Here is a 21,340-nt window from a genome sequence, read left to right as displayed (position 1 = left end):
CATTATCCATCTAACACCTTTTCCTGAGTGATTACAGCACTTTCTTACTTTCTTGAGGGACTTCTAGTTACTTTTCCCAAAAAAACTTTGAGCTCCAGGCAGAGATTTTTCTAACAGCATCAGAGCAGATGCCTCTGCTTGGACTGACTGCTGCTCTGTCATTTCAATGAAACAGTCTGTGGCACATCAGTGATTGGACATCACCTTTAGAACAGTTTTAGACACATGATTTAATTTTCCTCACTGTCCTTTTAAAACCCTTCTTTCCCATGTAGTGACTTGCAAATAGTCATTAAGAATGACAATAAGAGCACCACAATAATACCAGAACAAATTTGTACAGTATATTTTTCAAACATCCCTCCCTAATCCCAAACTGTCAGGACAGTAAATTAATACATTTTAATAGCCTAATCACTTGCGCTGTGACATATACAATAAATGTTCTCACAGACCAATGCCTTCAGCAGCAGCTAAACCTTTCATTCCAGCTAGAAGTAAGCATGATGCATAATGAAGGGCATGATTTTGGCTGTGAGGTTGTTTGTTGTGTTTTTTTTTTTTCCTCTCCCTAAATCACCCATGTGTAGAAAGAACAAACAAAACCCTGCCTGGTGCTCATTAACCTAACAGGAGTTGGGAGCTTCTCGTCTTCCCTCCCTGAAAAAAGCCACAGAAAGTCTGAATATGTTCTGAAATCAACAAAATCCAGGATGCCACTTCCAAAAGTAGTAATGTTGAAGCAAAACCAAAGAAACCCAGTCATCAGGTCAAAGTGACAGAGAGAACTGAACTGCAGAGACCATGAACTTTCTAGTTTCTTGGTGCTGAGCTATTGGAATGATTGCCATGTTATGTATATTTCACAAATAATCAGAAAGGCTACTCCTGCTGCACTACCACAGAGCAGAAGTGCAGCAGGTATGATTCCTTTTCTAAAAGGAATGTCTTGTTATGTCTCTTAAAAGCCCATCAAGCATGCCATCTTATTCACCTTTGATGGTAGATCTGAAATGAAAGTCCTAGAAGTAAAATAAAACCAGGTATTTGCACTTGAAAACATATTAATCCAGAATAAGGATCATATTCTTGGATAAATTAAGAATGGAATCCAACTCAGAAGATACTAAATTACTCACCTGGGGTTTCTCTTTAACACACTTTACCATCCAAATCTTTCATCTTTGGCTCCACAAATAATTTTTATCCCTCCTCTCCCTAATGACACAGCATGGTAGATTACCTCAATAAAATGATTGTTTGGAGGATTTAGATGGAAGAAAAAACCAACTCCTTCATTGGCATCTGAAAAAGATCTGCTGTCTTCAAAAGCACTGCTCTATCCTAACTGTCAGTTGCATTCACATCCAAACTCTAACACACCCCATTTGGAAAAGCCCAGTGACAGAAGCACAGCTAGTCAGAAAGAAGGACCATGAAAAGAGAATTTAATCTGCCAGTCAAGTGTGAAGAACAGACCTTTGGCACTGGTGTTTCCTCCCACAACTCTCCCCTCAGTGTGCACACTCCCACTTATTTGGGAGGGAGCCTGTAATACACATTTCAAGCTACTCAAGTGTTATTTTTCCAGACAGTTTTCTCCACACTAGATCCCCGATGGTAGTCATGCCTGTAAAATAAAGTGACTTATTTGCATCTCTTCCTCCAGGGGTGACTGAACAGACAAAACTCATTCATAGGAACAGAAAATTACTCCAACACGTGTGAGAGTCCAGCGTCTGAAGCTGGTCAAGAAGGTAGAGCTATCACTTTGTATAAGAAAAGAGCAACATGGCAATTATGTCAAGAAGAGTGAGAGTGGGAAAATCTGACAATTGTGCCAAACCTGCAGGATAAACAAGAAAAAAGGGAACATTTCCTTTGCTGTGAGGCATACACTGTCTTGTTATGATTTATTCTCGTTGGACATTTCCAGAGAGTAACAGCTACAGTCACTTGCAGTAAGGGGCAGGGGGTGGTGGCGAGGAAACCCTTCTCTGAACAGGGAAGTTCATAAGATCATTGCCAAATCTTTGTTAATTAACAGCCACCTACTGCCCTAGTAGTTTATACACGACTTGTTGCTGAACAAGATCTCAGTCACTGCATCACTCATCAAGTGGATCTGGATCCTTCCAACTCACAGCCAGAGTACTTCAAGGAAAGGAAGTGGGCTCAGCTGTGCAACAAGCAGAGCTTCAGGGTTCTCCTGAAGAACCTTCTCGAGGCACCACAATTGCGGGAAGATGTGCAGGAAGTGCACTTAACACTCCCATGCTAAAGGACTGCAGCCATGAGACCCTCTTTGCATTAGTCACTCCACAGTGTGGCTGGGAGGTCCGTCCCACCTCTGTTCTTCAGGCAGCCCTGAAAGCCCAGGTCACTGCCTGAACCTTGAATTGACACTGACATCCTACTAACCTCCTGAGGGACTGGCACCACGGCTGTTAGCAAAACACTGCCAGAGACACACTGTAGCCCAACTCATCCACAAAGTCATTTCCCTATCACACCTTCCCACCACACTCAAGCTGAACAGCCACCTACCTCCAACCCAATGCTAACTTTAAGGCACCCCCAAACATTTCTGAACACCACATACAAGCAATTACATGCTAGCATCTGTTTGAATTGGGTAGAAACTCTGAAACAACATTCAAGAGATGTCTAGAAAAGGTGTCAAAATGTCCATGCAGTTCTGGCTTCAGAATTAACTGAAAATAAACATGCAATGGTGGACACTCAGTCCCACTGTAAAGACTTGCATTGCTCACTGGAACAAGCCTTTTTGGCATGTGGTAAGAAGGACAGGTCACCATCACTTCCTGACAGTTTTTTTTTTTTTACTTCTTTCTCAAGGGCTCTCAGTGGTCTTGCTGTGCAGAAAAGCCTGTTTTAGGGTTCAGCATGAAATTCTCTTCTCACATACCTTTAGGCCATTATGGATACATCACCACCATTATTATTTCTGGATATGTTACTCTTATGCTTTAGGATATTACAACTTCCAGTTATTTAAAATCTCACTGCATTAATGTGTCTGACAGTATTTCTGAAGTCCATAAGCCTCTACGAGCATCAGGTGGTTCAGACCCTGCTGCACTCAGCTCCAAAGCAGGTTATTTCACTGCAGTTGCACAGTGCTTGGGCTCCAGGCTATTCACACACTGCCTTTTCAATCCAGAAACAGCTCAGTAAGCAAAAAGTTACATTTTGTTAATAGCAGAGAAGTCCTCTTGGGCTTCAACTTCTTAAAGCAGTAAAAGCAGGGGTAATTACACCTCTGCACTTTTTGTTACAAGATAGCTCATAAAAGTCTATACTAATTTATAGCGGTTGGGGGTATACAAAGTGATCCATCCTTCAACTTTGTCACAGCTCCATCCTCAAATTGGCTGTTCTTTAAAATAATCCTCAGTGAAAGAAGGCAATGTTTATCGAGGTAATTACTTCTCACCTTCACAAACAGGTCTAACATTCATTTCTTTTGCCTCTTGCTACTACAGGCTTTATCTCCATAGATGGCTTTAAAATTGCTTTAACTGTTTTGGAACATGGTCTCTGAGTAACAAATAACAGTAGCTACTACATGTGGCATCTCATGTCAAAATCATCGCTTAGAAAAGTTTTGCGGAGCCACAGGGAGTCTATAGATGGTAGTAAGCTGATTTTAGCCTGCAGACACATAAACATATAAACAAAAAGCAAAGAAAATTAAGTCAGAAAGCCACTATGAACTGTATGTGATCAAACCAAATGTTTTTCTGATTCATGATTTTCTTCAAAATGCAAAGTTCTGCTGCATGAACAGAGTCTGCACAGCAAGAAGTTCCTATGCTATCAAGAACTTATTTTTATTAAGCATGTTAAGTTTTATCACAGACTCTTCTGGGACACCTCTTTTCAGGAAATCCAACTCATACAGTTGTAGACAGCAACACCCCTGTTACAAGTGATCCGTGTGGCCATAATCAATCCTCTAGAAGCTAAGGTGGGATTTCCCCTTGTTCATGACCAAACAAAGAAAATAAACTAAACGCGTTCAAAGCAAAGCCCTCTTTTACTGAAACTGCAACCTTGCCTCCCTCTGTTCTCTTTTGGTATTACTCCTTCACGTTCTGAGGAGCAGCAAATCCTCCTGAGAGTGGATCCAATCCCCCAGAGCTGCAAAAGTAGAAAGCAAGTTGCCCAGAGAGAAAGCAGATTCAAGCCTCAGGCTGGTCAAGCCACAATGCATATTCTACAGCGAATTGCATTTAACTATGTAGGTGCATATTATGCTTCTTCCTACTTTTGAATCTCTTACTTGCTTCCGCAGGGAGTCTGTCTTGTACTGTCTTTAAGGACCAGGGAGAGAATTAACTCAAAAGAACCTGAAAGCTATTACTCAATATTGAATTACCTCCAACAAGGCACACAGTACAAACAAGAGACTATCCTGTCAGGATTAAAAAAAGCCACAAACTAAAATAAAACAACAAACCATATGTACCAAAGTTACCTAAGTTTCTGCCTACTGTTTGCCTTTCCTGTTGTACATGCCATCTGTTTTGATCAAAGTGTCTCACATTTCCACTAGATATTCCACTACCACAAAAGGCCCTGTAAGAGTAGAATCTTCAAGAGCTCCATTAAGTCTGAAATTGTTGCCTGCCTCTTTTTGCTAAGCAGCTTTGCAACCAATTCCACAAGTGGGAGAACACCATTCCTGCAACTTTTGTATTTTCCTTCACTTTTTTACTACTTACAGCACCTTGATATATCAGCAGTTTAGCACGTTTGCACCTAAACCACTCATTTTATTTTTAGTGACTGAGGATACAGGTAAGGCTTGTATTTCCTTTGTGCTCCTGGATGGCCATTTCAGCATCCTGTACACAGTATTCCATCATTTTCTTTTCAGATGTAGAATCAAGCATTAAGAGCAGTTCTTCACAGAATGTTTTTTGTAGCTAACACAAACTCATCTCATGCTTTGAGAAACATTTTGCATTAATGCTAGCACCAAGTCTTTTAGTTATTCACTAAGATGTACCACTATTTGCAGACCTGCAAGGTCCTAAAAGTTTAAGTCTGCTTGGAGGAGGATATTGAAGGTGAAACACTTCGATCATTTCTTTAAACTGCTCATTTTAAACAATGCTGAAGGGCTTGCTGGTGTACAGAAGGCTGCAGCTCTCTTAGCAAGTTCAAGCCTGCCTTTCAGTCACTTAAGGCAGAATCAATTGATCACCCCCCTTCTGGGGGAATGGGATCCAAAGATAAACAGACCGATAGTGGAAAACTGATGTGGAAGAGCTGCTGTTAGTATACTTAGTACAAAGGCTTAAGTAACCATCACTACATTTCAATGACAATGCCATAAAAAGCATCTCGCTTGCAGAATTAAATTTAGCATTCTGTTCCTCTCCTTCAAAAGACACATATAATTTCTAAAGTCCAAAAGACACAGATTTTCAGCACTTTGAGATAAGCGAGAATCCTGTCTTGCTAATTCTCCACCATGTTTGTTTCATTTCGAAGCAATAATCTTTTAATGACTTAATACCATTCAGTCTCCTCTTTCCTACTATTCCAATTTCATTTCAAGCTGTGACAGCTCTATCTGTGCCCGTTCCCACCTGCTGCCCCACTCCATGGGATGTCCAGGGATCTGAATTAAGTCTGGGCCTCAGATCTCACAAGATTTTTAAACTTAGGAATTTTAGCAGCATCCAGAAAGAGATGGAATCTGGACTCCTGCAGAACAGTCACTATCCTTCCACCTCTTTTTGAGGATGTAGGATGCTTGCTGCTGTCAGCTGTCACCAACCTTTGAGGCATGCTGATCTGACCCTCATATGTCACTTCCTAAAGTCTTCCCAATAGTTTGGGAATGTCTCTCAAGCTACATCTTTACAAACTTTCAAATTCAGCTTCCAGAAGATGATGAGAGCTAAAACAAATGAGCAGAGTTTCTTACAAAGTGTGTGCTACACTTAAAGATTTTAAAATGCACATTACTTGAACATGCCTCTACAAGAATAACCAATACCTGCACCAAAAATTCCTCCCTGCCTTTCCCATGCTCCATGTCCTCATGTCTGCAGGAACATCCACTCACTCCTTTACCTCACCGTTTCTGCTTAATCTTGACTGCTCCTACAGCCCCTCAAGAGAGGTATCTGAAACTAAACTAGACCTAGCATCTTCTTTCAGATGACCTCAGGGACAACTTCAAAGTACCATGAGGTGACTTACTACTTAACAAGAGCTGTATCACTCTCAAGTAACTGGAGAAAAATTGATTCCCCGTGCTACAGCCAGCTACCTGGCATAAACTCACCCATCACAACAGAGCCCTCTTGACAGCTCCCCTGCTAGTAAGACCAAACTTTTAGAGCCAGCAAATACAATCCAGTGTCCAAGCTCCAAGCTGCATCCCAGAGGCACAGTGCACAACAAAACACAGTACAGCTTCCAGCAAGACCCTTCTTTGCAAGTTTCCATGAACATTTAATAATACATGCCACAGACCTCCTAAATCAAGTATATTCTTATGGATATATTCAGTCACCCATTTCCATTATTGATCATCATGACTAATCACAGTAATAAGTTTAAAAGGAGGAGGGGGATCACCCAAATCACCTCATAATTAAAGTTTTGTCTATTTTCAGTTTCAGGACTACTCATATCTCAATCCTGCTTCTGTCTCAAACATCCGCTAAGACTGCTGCCCAGCCAGCTGCTCCTTACCTTCCTTAATCACACACTTAACAGACTTCCTCCCCACGCTTAAGAGCATTTCCACAGTGCTTTTGTTATCCAACTACCACTTTCAGAAGCATGGCTCTCAGTTAAACCTCTGTTTAATATTAAAGCCCTTTTCAAATATTTAATATGAAATTAATTTGAATCCAACTGGGGAGGAACAAAAAGGATATGCTTATTTAGCAAAATACTGTTCCAGACAAGCAAAAAACACTGAAAAGATATTTAAGAATACCAACCCAGAAATTCTTCCATGAACTGAAAAAAAAAAACAAGCAGAAGGATTAAAAATTTTGTATATTGGACAACTTGTGGTTGGATCACAGGCAAAGGAGAACAGGACCTTGATAACAACATTCCAACACTGAGTATTTGTTTTCTTTCTACTGCTACTATTCCATGAGATAATTTGCACAGGCAATTTTCCACAAATCTGTTATACAAAAGTGTACACTCTAAATAATGAACAGAGATATTAGAGGTTATTAACATCCTGTTGGCAACAAAAAATCTCCTCAAACTGAGAAATTCCAAAGAGCAAGTCTAGCTAACCAGGAGCAAGCCTAGCTAACCAGAGGGGCATCTTGGGAAAGCTAAACCCATCACCTACCTGAGGTACTTATCACAACAACATTCCTGTAAAAAATTCCACAGCACATGATTCCAATGAAAGCTCTCACCCCAAAAATGCTGGTAACCATGAAACAAATAGGTGAAAGACTACTGGCTAATTGAGTGTTTAAAATTGGTCATTCTGCCTCCTGTGACCTATATCAAAAGCCCTCCTTATAAATCCAGGAGTTAAACTCATATAGATATGTCAGATTGGTTACGTTAGAATATTTATGTTTTAAGCAGTAATGATATGTATTAAAATCTCAGTAGCTACAGGCAATGAATCTGATCTTTACTGCAGCTTCCACAGCAGAATAATTACATTAATTCAGTTAACATACACAAGGTTAAAACTTCTATTACTCCATAACCCTGGAAAGTATGCGCAGCCTCTTAATCTCCACACAGTAGTGATATCAGCACTGAGAGGACAGTCCTCCCTAAGAAGACATCAAACCTGTACTGCCCAGCAGCCACCAGCCTGCCCAGGTCAGTGCTCTCTTCCTGCAAGATGTGGTACTCTCCTGTTCTCCATGTGGAAAAGGTTGGATGGGTCCCTGCTCCCAAGGATTAGGAATGTGACAGAGAGGAATGACCTGCTCTTTCTTAGTGGTTGCAGATCACAGTCCAGGTGCACTGTTAGCAAGGTGCAGAGGAGGTTTCACTGCTACGCATTGCTAGACCTACTCTCCAAGGCTATTCCCAGGGCATCTGCTCTGGGTCTCAGACATAGTTTACCTGTTTTTTTGCACCTGAGCATCCCTTGATTCTCTACAAACTAGTGAGCTCTGCGAAGTGCCTCATCCACCATGTACCTTGTCACAGTTAAACTTAACAGCAAGTCAGCTTGTTTGAGAACATTTGGGAAGATGACAACTTGGCAGAGACTCGCCTCATGGATTATTTCTCAGATTGTCCAAACCAGGGGGAAGGGGAAAAAAGCTGTTTATCTTCTTTGTCCCAATTCTCCAAGTGCAAAGGTGTTTTTCCTGTATCATCTTAGACGACCAAATCCACAGGCACTTTTCACCACTGCTTCTTCTGCACAAGCAGTAACTGGCCCAGGGAATATCTCTTCTACAACCGAAACAGTATCACAGTTGCCTTCAGCCAGTTTCCAAATAAAGACAGAAAAAGCTCACCCTTCTTGCACAATGGATGGACATGTTCAGTTTAAGAATTCATACTCAATTGTCATGTCAGCAACAACTCAAAACAGAAGCTTTGATCAGCTAACACGGAAACACGATTTGGTTGCAGAAAGATTCCTCTTTCCACCGTAAGAGAGACTCTTTCACTCCACCTTTAACAAATTACAAATCAGCTTGCCACTCTCAAAAGCACTGTACCAATCCAACTGTTCCCATAAAACAACCCCAGAACATCTGCATCTTTGTAGTACTGAAGTAATGAGTTTGACACACTCAGCTGAGTGTCACACTGAAGAAATTTCCTCTCCATCAACATTGCAAGCTGCTGTTTTGCAGATCAGAACAGTCAGCTTCCACAGATAAGGCAGCTCCTTCCTGGAAATGGAAGACAGAGCTGCCTTATCTCAGGAAAGGCAACATAAAAGGTCACTCTTCACTAAGTGGCAAAGTTCTCACCTTCAAAGCTTTGCCCCTTGATTGGCATGGAACAGCCAAGGTCATGGAACTTTTAATCAGTCGCCTGCATAATTACTAAATCATTATTAATTATATCAGAGAACTGAGACCTCCGAAGAAAGGCAAAGCAAACAAATAGCCCAATGAAGTCTCCTCTGTTGTTGGAAAAAATTGGTAATTAAAAGTCATGAGTGCACCAAAGAGCAAGGGAACAGCATCACAGTCACTGTTCAGGACTCAGCAGTGACTTGCATACAAAACAGCAGGCTTGTCTCCCTGTGGAAATTAGAGGGTACTGCGTTACAAAGCAGTGCAGGAAGGAAAAAAAAAAAAAAAAAAAGGAAAAAAGAGACAGGAAAGAACTTCTCCTGTTTTATCAATAGCATTATTTGACACCACAGAGAGGGGCAGCACTGTCAACCAATCCCAAGTTTGAGAGGTGATTTCCACATGTTTCTGGCAGCTCTAGAAAGCCTTCTTCCAGCCTTGTATCATGAAGGGTTCCCATACTGAGAAGTGCACAAAAGAATGAGACCTCGTGTCCAGCCTACATGCAGCCCTTGCCCAAACAAACACTACTGCAACGAAAAGCCTTTATTTCCCTCAATAACCTGAGCTCAGCCTTACTGACTACCCTTTCCCCAGGGGCTGCCTTTCAAAGTATTGCAATCAAAAATTGAAGAACTTCAATCTGCCCCTAAAAAAACCAAAAAAACTCAAAAGAAGAAAGAATGCCATGGTCCTGCACACACCATAATAAATTAGACTAGGTAGTCATGATACCCATTGAAACTAAAGCAAGTGCTTTTGTTAATCAAGCTATGAGAAGACAAACACTGATCTGTTTCTATACCAATGATATGACACATCACCTCAGGGCACTGCAATATCAAAGATGGCATTGGATTAAAAAAAAAAAAAAAAATCATCACAATACCTAGCCTCATTTTCAGGTAAACACAAGAATCTCTCTGATCTGCTATACAGGTAGTCTTACTGATCCAATCCTAAAGATGGCCATATGCAAGAGGTGGCAAGTCTGGGCCAAAACCCTGAAGAGATCAGTTTAGATTGATTACGAGACTGTGGTAAGAACAAAAACTCTCATGCACTCAACCCACTCAACATACAAAAAGAGAAGCCCAAAGACAACAGTATGTAAGTCCCAGAGATCGGAACAGAGACATTTTCTACTCTGCTGTTCCAAGTACAATGACTGAAAGATGTATCTTCAAAATACTCTAAATAAGAAAGTCTCCCATTTAAAATATGAGCAAGAAAGAATAAAGGATAACTGCAGCAGAAGCTGTAATGCAATCTGTGGGAGTCTGCCACTGAATAAAAAATTAATAACAACCAACCCCTGGCTAGCTGCAGTCATTTCATTATGCCTAACTTTGACAGACTCAAATCCAATAAACTTTTATTGAAGTGCATCTGGTCCTTCTTTATTCTTTTCTGCACTTCCATTGCTGGCCAATGCAATGCCCTTTCACTGCTGCAATCTTATCACAGCACCTCCATTTCCTACATTCATTGCTGCATGCTAAGCTCCCAAACCCCTGGTCAGCACCGTACCTGTTGAAGATATCGCCCGACACCTTCTGCAGATACTGCAGTGCATCTGCCACCTGCTGAACAGCCTCCTCCCTGCGTAAATCCGGTTGGATCAGGGGGACTGAGTATGTCTGCCCTTCCAAAAAGTGCTTCTGGGCTGCTGTAGCCATTGTGCCTAAAGAAAACAGCAAATAGGTCATTACAGTGAGCACACTTCTGTTTTACCACAGCTTTTATTCAGGGACTTCCACTCTCTGTTCCCCTAATTATTTTAGGAAAGCATTTGCAACAGAATTGGTGAGCTGAGGAGAAAGGCACAAGTAGTAAGGCTGACATATTGGATTTTTGATAAATCCAAGGCAGCTACAGTGAGGTGGGAGATTTTTGTTTATTTGAATGTTCTTGGGAATGGTAATTTTTAGCAGTCAACAAATCTCTGCTTAGTACTGTGCTGAAAACAAAGACCAGACTTTGGAGCAAAGTCAGTTCAGGGTGGCAATAACACTTGCCAGAAATCACCCTGTCCCTCCTCCCATCATCATATTCCAGATAGATATATTTCAGGTCATTCAACCCTATTAGCAAAATGCAGTATTTCATCTGACATTTCTGCTCCAAGAAGCACAACCACTGCTCCCTTCCAAGAACAGCAGCTATGAAATTACAGAGCATACATGTGCACACACGCCCTTGCTCCAAGTAGGTTAATGAGAGTTCTTCCATTCTCCCAGGAGCTGCTCATTGTTTCTGGTGACTGGATTTTTTCTTAGTAAATATCTTGAAAGAATCCCCCTTATTTTAGGATCCTTTCACATATAAAATCTAAACAGCAATGGAAATCTTTCGGTTGTGTTCAACACATGCACCAGAGCAGTACGCATGCTCCTGAATGCAGCCAGGCCAATACCACTGCTCTGTAGTTCAGCCAGGAGAAAGCTATGCACCGCCCATGCTTCCATCCTGTCAACCTTGCTCACTTCTCCCTCAACGATTCTCAAAGAGTCTGCTTCCCATGTTTTTTCTCTCAAAAATAACAAAAAGAGAAGAAATTCAGTTCTCTGAGCACATTAGAAATTGTAAACTCACAAATATATTACTATTAGGACAGCCCAATTAATAAATAGTGTCCATTTAGTTTTCTAATGCAAACTCTGCCACTAGGCCTACACAAATCCCTTCAAATTTGTTTTCTCAGTATTTCTTGCTCATTCAGACTGTAAAAAACCCACACAGGCTACAGTTGCTCATTACAGGGTTTCATTATACAGAGTGCTGTACATCCATAAGAAAATATTCATTAACCTGAAGAGAAGCAAAACAAAGGAGGATCAAAAATTAAGGTATCAGAAACAGAGATATCTCAGGACACAACACATTCCCTCCATGGTACTTGGAGGTCTGCAAGATCTAGTCCCAGAAGCACTGCTGTGTGCAAACTGTATTCCAGCCTGTGCAGCAGAGCAGGCTGAGAATAACACAGAGATACAGCCTATACTGGAGAAATTCACAAAACAAGAGCCTGAAGAGATAGTTACAGCATACAAAAACTGATAGGTGAAAATTTGAGGGGTCTTCACACATTCTTTGAATTCCCTATCTTGCTTCACAAAATGAAAATGTATCAGATTAGATTTGCCTGCAGCCACTCCTGTATGCTTAATACCATCTAACCTCTGCAAATATGTCCTTTCTGATCCTACCACAGCAGGTGAGGAAAGAATTTCTGTAAATGTGATTTGGCCGTTCTGTTTGTTTGCAGTTTGTTTGGGGTTTGTTTGGGTTTTTTTGGGGGGGTGGTGCGGGTGTGATTAGTGGGGGAGTGTTTAATAATGAATCATGAGACATAAAAGAAGGAGGAAACCTAGGAGGCTTTCACAGATAACGAATTTGCAAAATCAAGCCCATCCATCAGAAGACCTGGCTCTGCTGCAGAAGCCTAGACCTATTCTGTTTTATTTCGTGCATCACTGGCAGCCAGCCTCTGTATCCACACTCTTTAGCAGCAATGCTTGCACACTGATAAGTCTACTTGACTGAGCCTATTCAGCATGCAGCAAATTATTATTTAGTGTTGTATAGCATACAAGTTAATCTGAGAGGAGTACAGCTAATTTTGAGATGGTATTTTTTGATCTGCTGACCACAACCAAGCTTGAACCCTTTTGCTTTCAAATCTACTATTTGACTGACAATGCAGAACAAAGTAACCAAATAACATGGAGAGTGCCTGCAGTTATGAGATACTTTCATTTTGGCAGCAAAACAAGTTTATGATCCTCCCTGCCACTGGTCACAACTCTTCTGTTGCATCAATGCTGCTGATGTTTCAGATGCCTATTTTTAACTCAGATCAGTTCAATGACCCAATTTACCGCAGCCAGACATACAGCTGTAATTACCCAGTCATGAAACAGAGTGGGAAGCAGGGGCAAGAAGGGGACTTCTTAAACTTGCTTCACTATCAAAACCATTACCAGTAATGGCAATTCTGCCCCACAGGATGAGAAGGCCAAGCTTTTCGCCTCTTGAGGCCAGATAAGATTATACAGCCCCAGTATGATTTCCCAGACTCTCACCAATCCTAATTCTTTTAGTGACCTTCCTAAAGCCAAGCTCAGTTCAACTGCTGACAGATGCTCACACTCAGAAGGAGCCTCCCCTAGCTGCTACCAAACTATTTCTTTCCTTGCACTCAGAAGCTATAGACTGTTCTTCAGTACTCACTGCTCCCTTGCAAAGAGAGAAGCACACAGTAGTGGGGCAAAGCAGGAAAAGCCCTGGGTGCTGCTGCTAACACTCTCAGTTTGGCTGTCAGTAAACTTCAGCTTCACAGGTTCTCAACACAGACTCTCACAAAATCTCCAGATTCTCACCTTTCTAAAAAAACCCGAAGCCAACAAAACAACCCCCCCCCAAAAAAACCCCCAAACCCAAACCCACAAAAAAACCCACAACACAAAAAGCAACCAAAAAACAAAAAACCCACACATTACAGAAACGTGATAGACTCTGTGGAAACTGCTATCAGAGACAGTTACAAGAGATTCTGTGCAAGATAATGAATTAGAGATTTATAGCAAGAAAGGAAAAACAGCAACAGCCTTCTAAATTACTAGACTCAAGCAAAATGCCATGCTACAGCTGCTATTACCTCTCGTGACAAAGCTAACCAGAGAAACAAGCCAGTTTTACCAACACTTTGAGTAAAGGCCTGACCATATGCTTAGAATAAAAGCAAAATTGCTTCCTGTAATGGAGACTGCAGGAACAAGGAAGACTTTAATAAGGAAAATTCAAAATCTTCCCAACAAGAGTCAGGAAGGAAAGCAAAAACTGAATGTCACTCAGCAAGATCGAATCTTCCTTTACCTCAACCTCCAGTGCACTGAGAAGGAAGCAGCACATTTCCTTGCCATGACCCATTATTGGAATTAGGCATTACGTAAAACCAAAGTACTGCAGATGAGAAATATCTCAGGTCTCCCACCCTGTCCAATGAATCCCAAGCCTTCACGTAACATACACGCCAAAGGTACAAATAAACTGTTTGTGTCTTACATATGGAAGTGACTTCCACAAAGCAACAAACTGGCTCCAGTATCACTCCAGAATCTTAAAGAGGGAGCTGGCATATTTCAGCAGAAAGCACAGCATTCTGGAATTATGATGATTATGATAATGATGATGATACATTAAATACTCATATGCTACAGTGAGAAATGGGCATATAAAACACTAAAGCAAGTATTATTCAGAAGAGCACATGTCAGATCACCCAAGAGATTTAATCATTAGTGGTGTGACCCGTGGGTCACACAAGGCAGAAGAAACAGCAACACAGCTCTTTTATTGTGATCAAAGAGGCTCTGGAAAAAAGCTGCAGCATCTAGGGGCTCCAAACACTCTTTATTCAATTATTTTTTCTATGTCAACTTTCATGAACAAGACAGATGTGCTCTGGTGTTATACAATAACCTCATTTGCCTTATTAAATTGCAAACAAAGAGAAAAAGGTTGTTTGCTCACTGCACCACCTGCCATGAGTGTTATATCCTGATTTGGATGTTCTGACTAGAGCTAGGAACTGCTCAGATTTGCACTTTTGCCTTAAGCTGGCTATGCCTTTAACCTCAAGCAAGCTGGTGCAAAGCTTGTCAGGGCTGGTGGCTATCCCTCTGCACCCAAAGCTGCTCTCTCCCTCTCAGTTCCAACATTCACACCAGCAAGAACTGAGCGAAAGAACAGCCGTGGGAAACACAACATCAGCCTCCACCAGACTGTCTCATCTTCCCAAATGACTTACACCAGGATAGATACAGGCTGAGCACTCTGGTACTGATACTCTACTTTCAGGTATCTAGAACCAGCAACTAGTCATACTGTTCAACTATCACTAGCAAGTCTAAAACTGATGGCTACAAAGAGATTTGCAGCTCTGAACCCAGAGAAGAAAGTACACAATTCACTGCTCTGGATAGGTAGAGAAACACTTACTTTGCTCACCCTCTTGTGTTACTTCCCCCCAGACCCAAGAATAAAACTCCTTGTGTCAAGGCTAAGCCCAAAAGAACTTGTTATGGAGCAAACAGAGTCTGTGAAAGAAGCAACAGTCCTCCAAGATACTGCTCTATGGAGGACAGATCACTGAGTTGATTATCTACAAGCAAAAAAACTGCCACAACCTTAAAATACCTTACTTTTTCAAGGAAACATAAACAAAGGCAATATTAAGAAAATAATTTGGCTGCCTTCAACACATACAGACTGTAAAGCTATACACAAGCACTTACCAGTGGCATGCTTTGCTATGAAAATGAAGGGAGAATAAAGCAAGCCACCAACAGTACTTGCTTTCTTAACGTGCTCCAAGGGATTAAAAAAAGGTGGTTCAGGGGAGAAGAGGCCTTAAATACTTTGAAGAAAAAAATCAGTGTGTATTCTTCAAAGATACAAGGGCTGCTTCAGCAAATACTGCGCTGCTGTGTCTGTCACTGAACTGGAAAGACAGCATGACCTGAAGGCCTTTAATTCCCACATGCAGTAACATCTCCAAGAAGTGACAGGCTATCTCTAGCCCTATGTCCCTCCTTTGTAAGACCCTAATAAAAGATCAATGCCTTGCAGCCACCTGCATTGATGCAGAGATGAGCAACATGCAATAAAACACATGTCTGCATATTCCTAGGCACATACTTCTACACCACTACTACCAGGATGGTTCCACAGTGGGAAGAGACCAAGTCACAAGTGAACTATGGGTTAAGATTAAACACACTCAAAAGACAGAGTAGAGACAGACTTTAGGCATAACATCATAAGGTGCTGTCTCCTCTGACAAAGTCACATGCGTAACTTGGTTCACAGTGAGAAGTCATCCCAAATTCCTCACCAACAGTAATTTCTTTCACATAATACTGTTTACCATGTTTACCTGGACCAATGTTGTCCCATCCTGGCTGACACTAACAGACTTCTGTTATTCTCACTTTCCTCCTCTCCAGTCTACATCAGCACATTGCTTGCAATATCTAAATGCGACTTTTAGAGCTCACAAGGCTCCCAAGTGCTACAATCTGTTGTATGGCTCATCACAAACTTATTCTACTGTACACTTAACTACTGTGCTCTGTAGTACTGCACCTTATATACTACTACATCATCCTTATTCTCTACTTTCCACACAGGCTTCCCAAAGAATTTCAAATCATGATCAAATCTGTTGTCATATTCAAGTCATACCTTGGTTGTACTAGGAGCTTACCTAGAAACCATTCCAACAAAATACCAGAATGAACTCCTCCAAGGAAAAAATAAACCCCCCCCCACAATTCTATCACCTTGCCCTCCACAGATAAAACACACTCCTGTGAGTTTAGCAGCTGCAAAGCCAGGGAACTGTATTTAAAAAAGATAATTAAACTGCTAGAAAAGCAAAACATGTCGTCACATATGCTCCTGTTAAGGGACAGGATAAGGCAGTGTGCAGCAAATTGTCATTCTGCCCTGTTTTGACATTCACTACAGGGGCTGAAATGTAGTCTTCTGGCAGAGCACACAAAAGGTAGCTATCCTGGGCAAGAAAGCAGGATGTATTTCCAGCAGTGAGATGAGAGGTTCATCATAGTCCCTGTGCTTAAGCCAACTTTACCTTTTTTTTTTTTTGGGGGGGGGTGGGGGGAGCAGAGAGGGGAAGGGAGGAGGAGAAAAGCACTTTGATAAGTTAAGAGGATGAAAAGTCTATTTATATTTTTTAATTAACCATGTTCTACAGTGTTATTAAGCAGCAATCAAAGATGCAGATGGTACTGATTTGATTGGCAAGAGGTGCACTGTGCTGAATATTAAGGAATTCTGCCCCTATAAATAGGTCTAATCACGATCTGAAGGCTGGAAGGCAGTGATGAAAGAAAGCATTAATAAGACAGTAATTAAGCCCCATAGCAGGCTGTACTCCATCAGGGTGCTCATGCTACTAGACTTCTCTTATAGTAGCATCCTCAAACTCTGTTGTAGACATTACTGCTTTGGGTTTGAAGACCTCTAGTAGCTATTTTAGACAAAGCTATAAAAAGTTGGGCTTCTCCATCTTTAGAGGGCTTGGCATCAGTTAGGATTTTACTTTCCAGTACCATTTCTAGAGCAAGAGAGTCTTCATTTCTGCTGTCCCACCCTGCCTGCTCTCAATGAGTGAATTAAACTCAGCAGCTGGAGCTCTCCATGCACAGAGACTGGCAAGGGGTTCAAGAAAGTGAGAAGCTTTATAAGCTGTCTCTCTCTGCCCCCCTCAGAGCAGCAGGAGCACATCATTGGCACATCTACACCAGAAAGTTAACCTAGCCACAGCTGTGAAAGCCATTTCTGCTCCAGCTTTAGAGATACTTAATCTCATCAACCTCACACTTTCAGCCTGTCCTTACAATACAGCATTACCACAGTTTCCCACAAGCAGCACTGGCTCTGAGATCAAGTAAGCATGGGTGTGAACCAGTACATCAACACACTTGGTGATCACTCTCAGACAGGGATCCTCCCTTCCCCTAAAAACTACTTAGGCCCACTTAGATTTGTTGGTTTGTCACATACTACACAGCCCTATTTCACTTAGGCTAAAGAGAAAGAAATCTCAGAGCCCAGCTTTACAATAGCATATGGCAACTCCCTGGGAAATTGCAAAATATCTGACATTGGATTAAAGATGGATCACGTAAAATCAAATGATAAAAGCTCTCCAGAAGACAGAATGCTATTACATTAAATTCTTTTAAGTCTCTACCTTTCAGATTGCTTTTTAAAAATAATTTAGATATGCACTTCAATCCTCTCAGCTCCACAGACTATGATGGTCTCTAAGACACTACTGCCTCCAAGACAATCTTTCCTCTCAACGCAGAGATTTGCGAATAACAGACAGCAGCCCTCGCTGCCATAAGGCACCAAGCTGCATCACTGTGCTGAGAAAGCCCTGTCCTCTAAGCACAGGTTGACATTGATTTCCTTCACCTGGATACATAAAGCTCATTTTGATGGACAGATGTTGATATCTGAAGTTAAATCAGATAACCTACTCTGCAACTGTCACCTTTGGTTCTCATCATTAATGGACACAATCAGGCGCTCTAATGAACAATTGATCTGATGCTAAAGGCAGACATCTACAACTGACTGAAAGCACCGTGCTAATTGCCTGCCTTCCCTTCCTCTCAATATTTATTGTAAAAGAAGCCTAAGCAAATAGCTTAGCTACATCTACAATAGGGATGTCAAAAATAATGCTGAGAATCCCAGCGCAAACACCCAGACACAGGTCTTTTTTCAGTTTCCTAAATGGGGGCACTTAGATTTTGTACACCTGAAGTACACAGAAGCCACTGGCTACCACAGATTCCCTCGGAGGGCCATTTCCCTGAAGTAAGTTTTCTTAAATACTGGAGTTTCAAAAGCAGGCTAATTGAAACACTGCTGAACATTTGGTTCAGAAAAATGAGGCACTGCTCAGTCTTACTATCAGACTACAGCAACAAATACATGTCAAAAAAAATTGCACTTTTCTAACAAACAAAATCTAGCTAATTTTCCCCTAATTTTCTGATGCAGTATCATCTTCAGTCTCCTGCAGAGTGACCTGAGGTGCAGATCTAACCATTTCCACATCTCACTTCTACAAACCCTAACTAGCACTGTTTTATTTTTCACCTCCACATTCAGTACCCTCTGCTCCAAAGATCTGGAGTTTCACAGCACCCATACCCCACACACATTGCATTACCACAGATCCCGAGATATTTAATACAGGCAACAACCAAATCAAACTGGCACCCAAAGCAGTTCCTGCCTGTTTTATATATTCAGAAGCAAAGGGAATGCCTGCATTTCTTCAAGATGACAAAGGGGAACTCACCGTAAGGAAATGTCTTCAAGCCTGTTCACATTTGCTAGAAGGCATATACCTACAGGGTAGCCTGGATGAAAGGAGCTGACAAAAAGCTGGGTCAAAATAATGACAGCTGGGGAATCAATAACCCACTAAAACTGCTGGATGGACTATTTTCTAGCAAAGGTTATGTTGTGAAGGGGTACAAGCAGAGCTGATCAGCTACAGAAATCACTTTCTAAGTGATAAAAATTATTCCCTCCAAGCACATACACCACAGCCATAGGAAACATCACAATCTCAGACATAATACTCTTCTTCCCCTGCACACTACTTCTAATCTAAAAAAATTAAAAAAAAAATATATCTGCCTTGCTTTCAGGCTTATCTCAGCACTACTGTTCCCCAGCCCTCAGTTTCTACCCTTCTCTAACTGCTCGGGTTTGAGCGTGCAGTGACTACAGTTACCTGGTATTACCAGAACCCAGAAGCCAGACTGCAGAGCAGTTCCCAGGGATTATCTGCTTTCCGTTTTCTTGCCAATGAACTCGTGAGTTGAGAGAAGAGAACAGCACTTTTTATCTGAAGGAATGAAGATTAAAAACTCAGTTTAAATACCCGGAGTGATAGAAGAAGGGCCTGTGCTGCTCTGGGAGTGCCTCAGGCATCCTTCTGCCTGAGGGCCCTTTGGAGGTGTGGCTGTTCACCCCCAGCCAAAGCATCCCAGGAATACAGAGGTATGTCAGGCAGTCTTTACATCCCAGCTTTATTACACAAACATAATCAAATATCAGGATAAATTATCAGCCTCTAGCTAACCTTACTAAAAGAAAGTCTAAGCAAGGGACAGTTGACTGGAGCACCTCCAATTCCTCAGACAACTGAAATATAGAAAGCCTCTACCAGGACATGCCAAACTCACTTTGCTTCTAGCCCTTGCCTCTGGCAAAAGCAGCCCTAGCCACTCCGCTTCCTTTCACTGCTCAAGGAAGGCTCCATATTTCCAAGAACTGGCAAGAAATAGAAACAGTTTTAGTTTCTACTTTCATCTACTCCAGAAGAGGTCAATCCAGTCTGCAAATCACTGTCAGCAACACCCACGTTGCAACCTAGATGGAATAAATAGGTCACCTCAGGCAAACTCTTAGCTGACATTTGCGTGAATCATGTGAAATGCCAGAACAACAGCCAGCGCTATCCCACACTCCCTGTTGGAAGCTGCATTGTAGAAGCAAGCAGAGTTGAGAATTAGCCCAGGGATGAACAGCCTCCTCTTTTGACAGAGGCCTTTGGGAAAATCCAACCACTCAACATCTGAATCATACCATTTAAGAGGAAAAAAAAAAAAAAAAAAAGAGGGGGGGAACCTCACTACAACAGGACTTCTGCTAATTTCTAAAATAAATACTAACAGTGATGTCACTGTTGGATTTGTATTTACAATGTTCACTATGTCCATCAGCAGGCTTTTTTCACATGTACAGCTAAGCCTAGTAGCCCTGTGGTCTTTTTACCATTGGTTGACTCATTCATTATTTTGAACATAGAAAAAAATTAATACAGTAAATGCATTTATCACAACAGCATTGGGGTTCACTTGCAAACACTAACATGCTTTTATTTGACAAATCACTACAGCACCATATTTACCAGCTTGGGAGTGAGGAACAACACCCCTGTGCAACTTAAAGGCAACCCACATTAAAACTATTTGTCAGTACTCCAGGTAGCAAACTGCATTGATGTACTGATGGACTAGAAGTTACTTTTTTTATAATCTGCGGTTTTCCTTGAATTAGCTGATAGTTAATAGTACAAACTAGAATAGTACAAACACCCCACAACTCTATTACAAGCCATTAGCTAACTTTCTGAGGAAAAATTACATAACCCACATCCCAGAGTCCTCTGACCCTTTCTCTATCCTGGACACCTTTTTCTCTTTGTCGTGACTCCCTTCAGGATGAAGCATCTAGCTATCTATCCCCACAGGGTACCTTAACCTACACAGAGCGCAGGCATTACCCTTCCCAATCCCCAAAGCGCTATATTGAGTCCAAGTGTCCCATACATCATCACCAACTTGAGATTTCCACACTCCATGCCTGCCTGGCAGGTTTTCCCATCTTCGTGGCTCAGCACTGAAGCACCGCCTAAGAAGTGTAACAGAAGGTTTTCTAACCCCGTTATCCCACCCAGACAGGCATTATATGACTCTAATTTCACATTAACAAGCTCTTCTTCTCAAGACCCGACGGGATTGCCGGTCAGAGCCTGCGGCCACCAGAAACGTTTCACCAGCGAGTGACAGGCCTCAGACCCCGCGGCAGTCCCTCACAGGGCCCTGCCGGCGCCTGCCGCCCCGCTCAGGCCCACCAGGACGGAACCTCCCCGAAGCCGGCTCCTGGCCGCCGAGTCCAGCCACGCTGCGCCGCGG

General features: G+C 41.8%; 1 protein-coding gene across 4 annotated transcripts in view; it reads right to left on the bottom strand.

Moving 5' to 3' along the window:
• WASHC1 (WASH complex subunit 1) overlaps nt 1-21,340 on the bottom strand; it is a 47,695-nt gene that overhangs the window by 21,797 nt on the left and 4,558 nt on the right. Inside the window, exons 1-3 of one of the 4 annotated variants that reach the window (XM_026868222.1) lie at nt 20,975-21,267; nt 19,372-19,485; nt 10,554-10,707 (exon numbers count right to left, since the gene is read on the bottom strand). In XM_026868222.1, the coding sequence (XP_026724023.1) occupies nt 10,554-10,702 (149 nt within the window). In that variant the 5' untranslated portion in view covers nt 10,703-10,707; nt 19,372-19,485; nt 20,975-21,267. Of the gene's footprint in view, nt 1-10,553; nt 10,748-19,371; nt 19,486-19,949; nt 20,217-20,974; nt 21,268-21,340 lie in introns of those variants that run through there. The other 3 variants (XM_026868221.1, XM_026868223.1, XM_026868220.1) reach the window with 3 other exon arrangements.

This window comes from Athene cunicularia (assembly GCF_003259725.1).
Source record: "Athene cunicularia isolate RWA chromosome 1 unlocalized genomic scaffold, athCun1 chr1_part2, whole genome shotgun sequence".
Classification (NCBI taxonomy): domain Eukaryota; kingdom Metazoa; phylum Chordata; class Aves; order Strigiformes; family Strigidae; genus Athene; species Athene cunicularia.
Note: the sequence above shows the minus strand (reverse complement) of the source record. Positions and strands in the feature narration are given on the sequence as shown.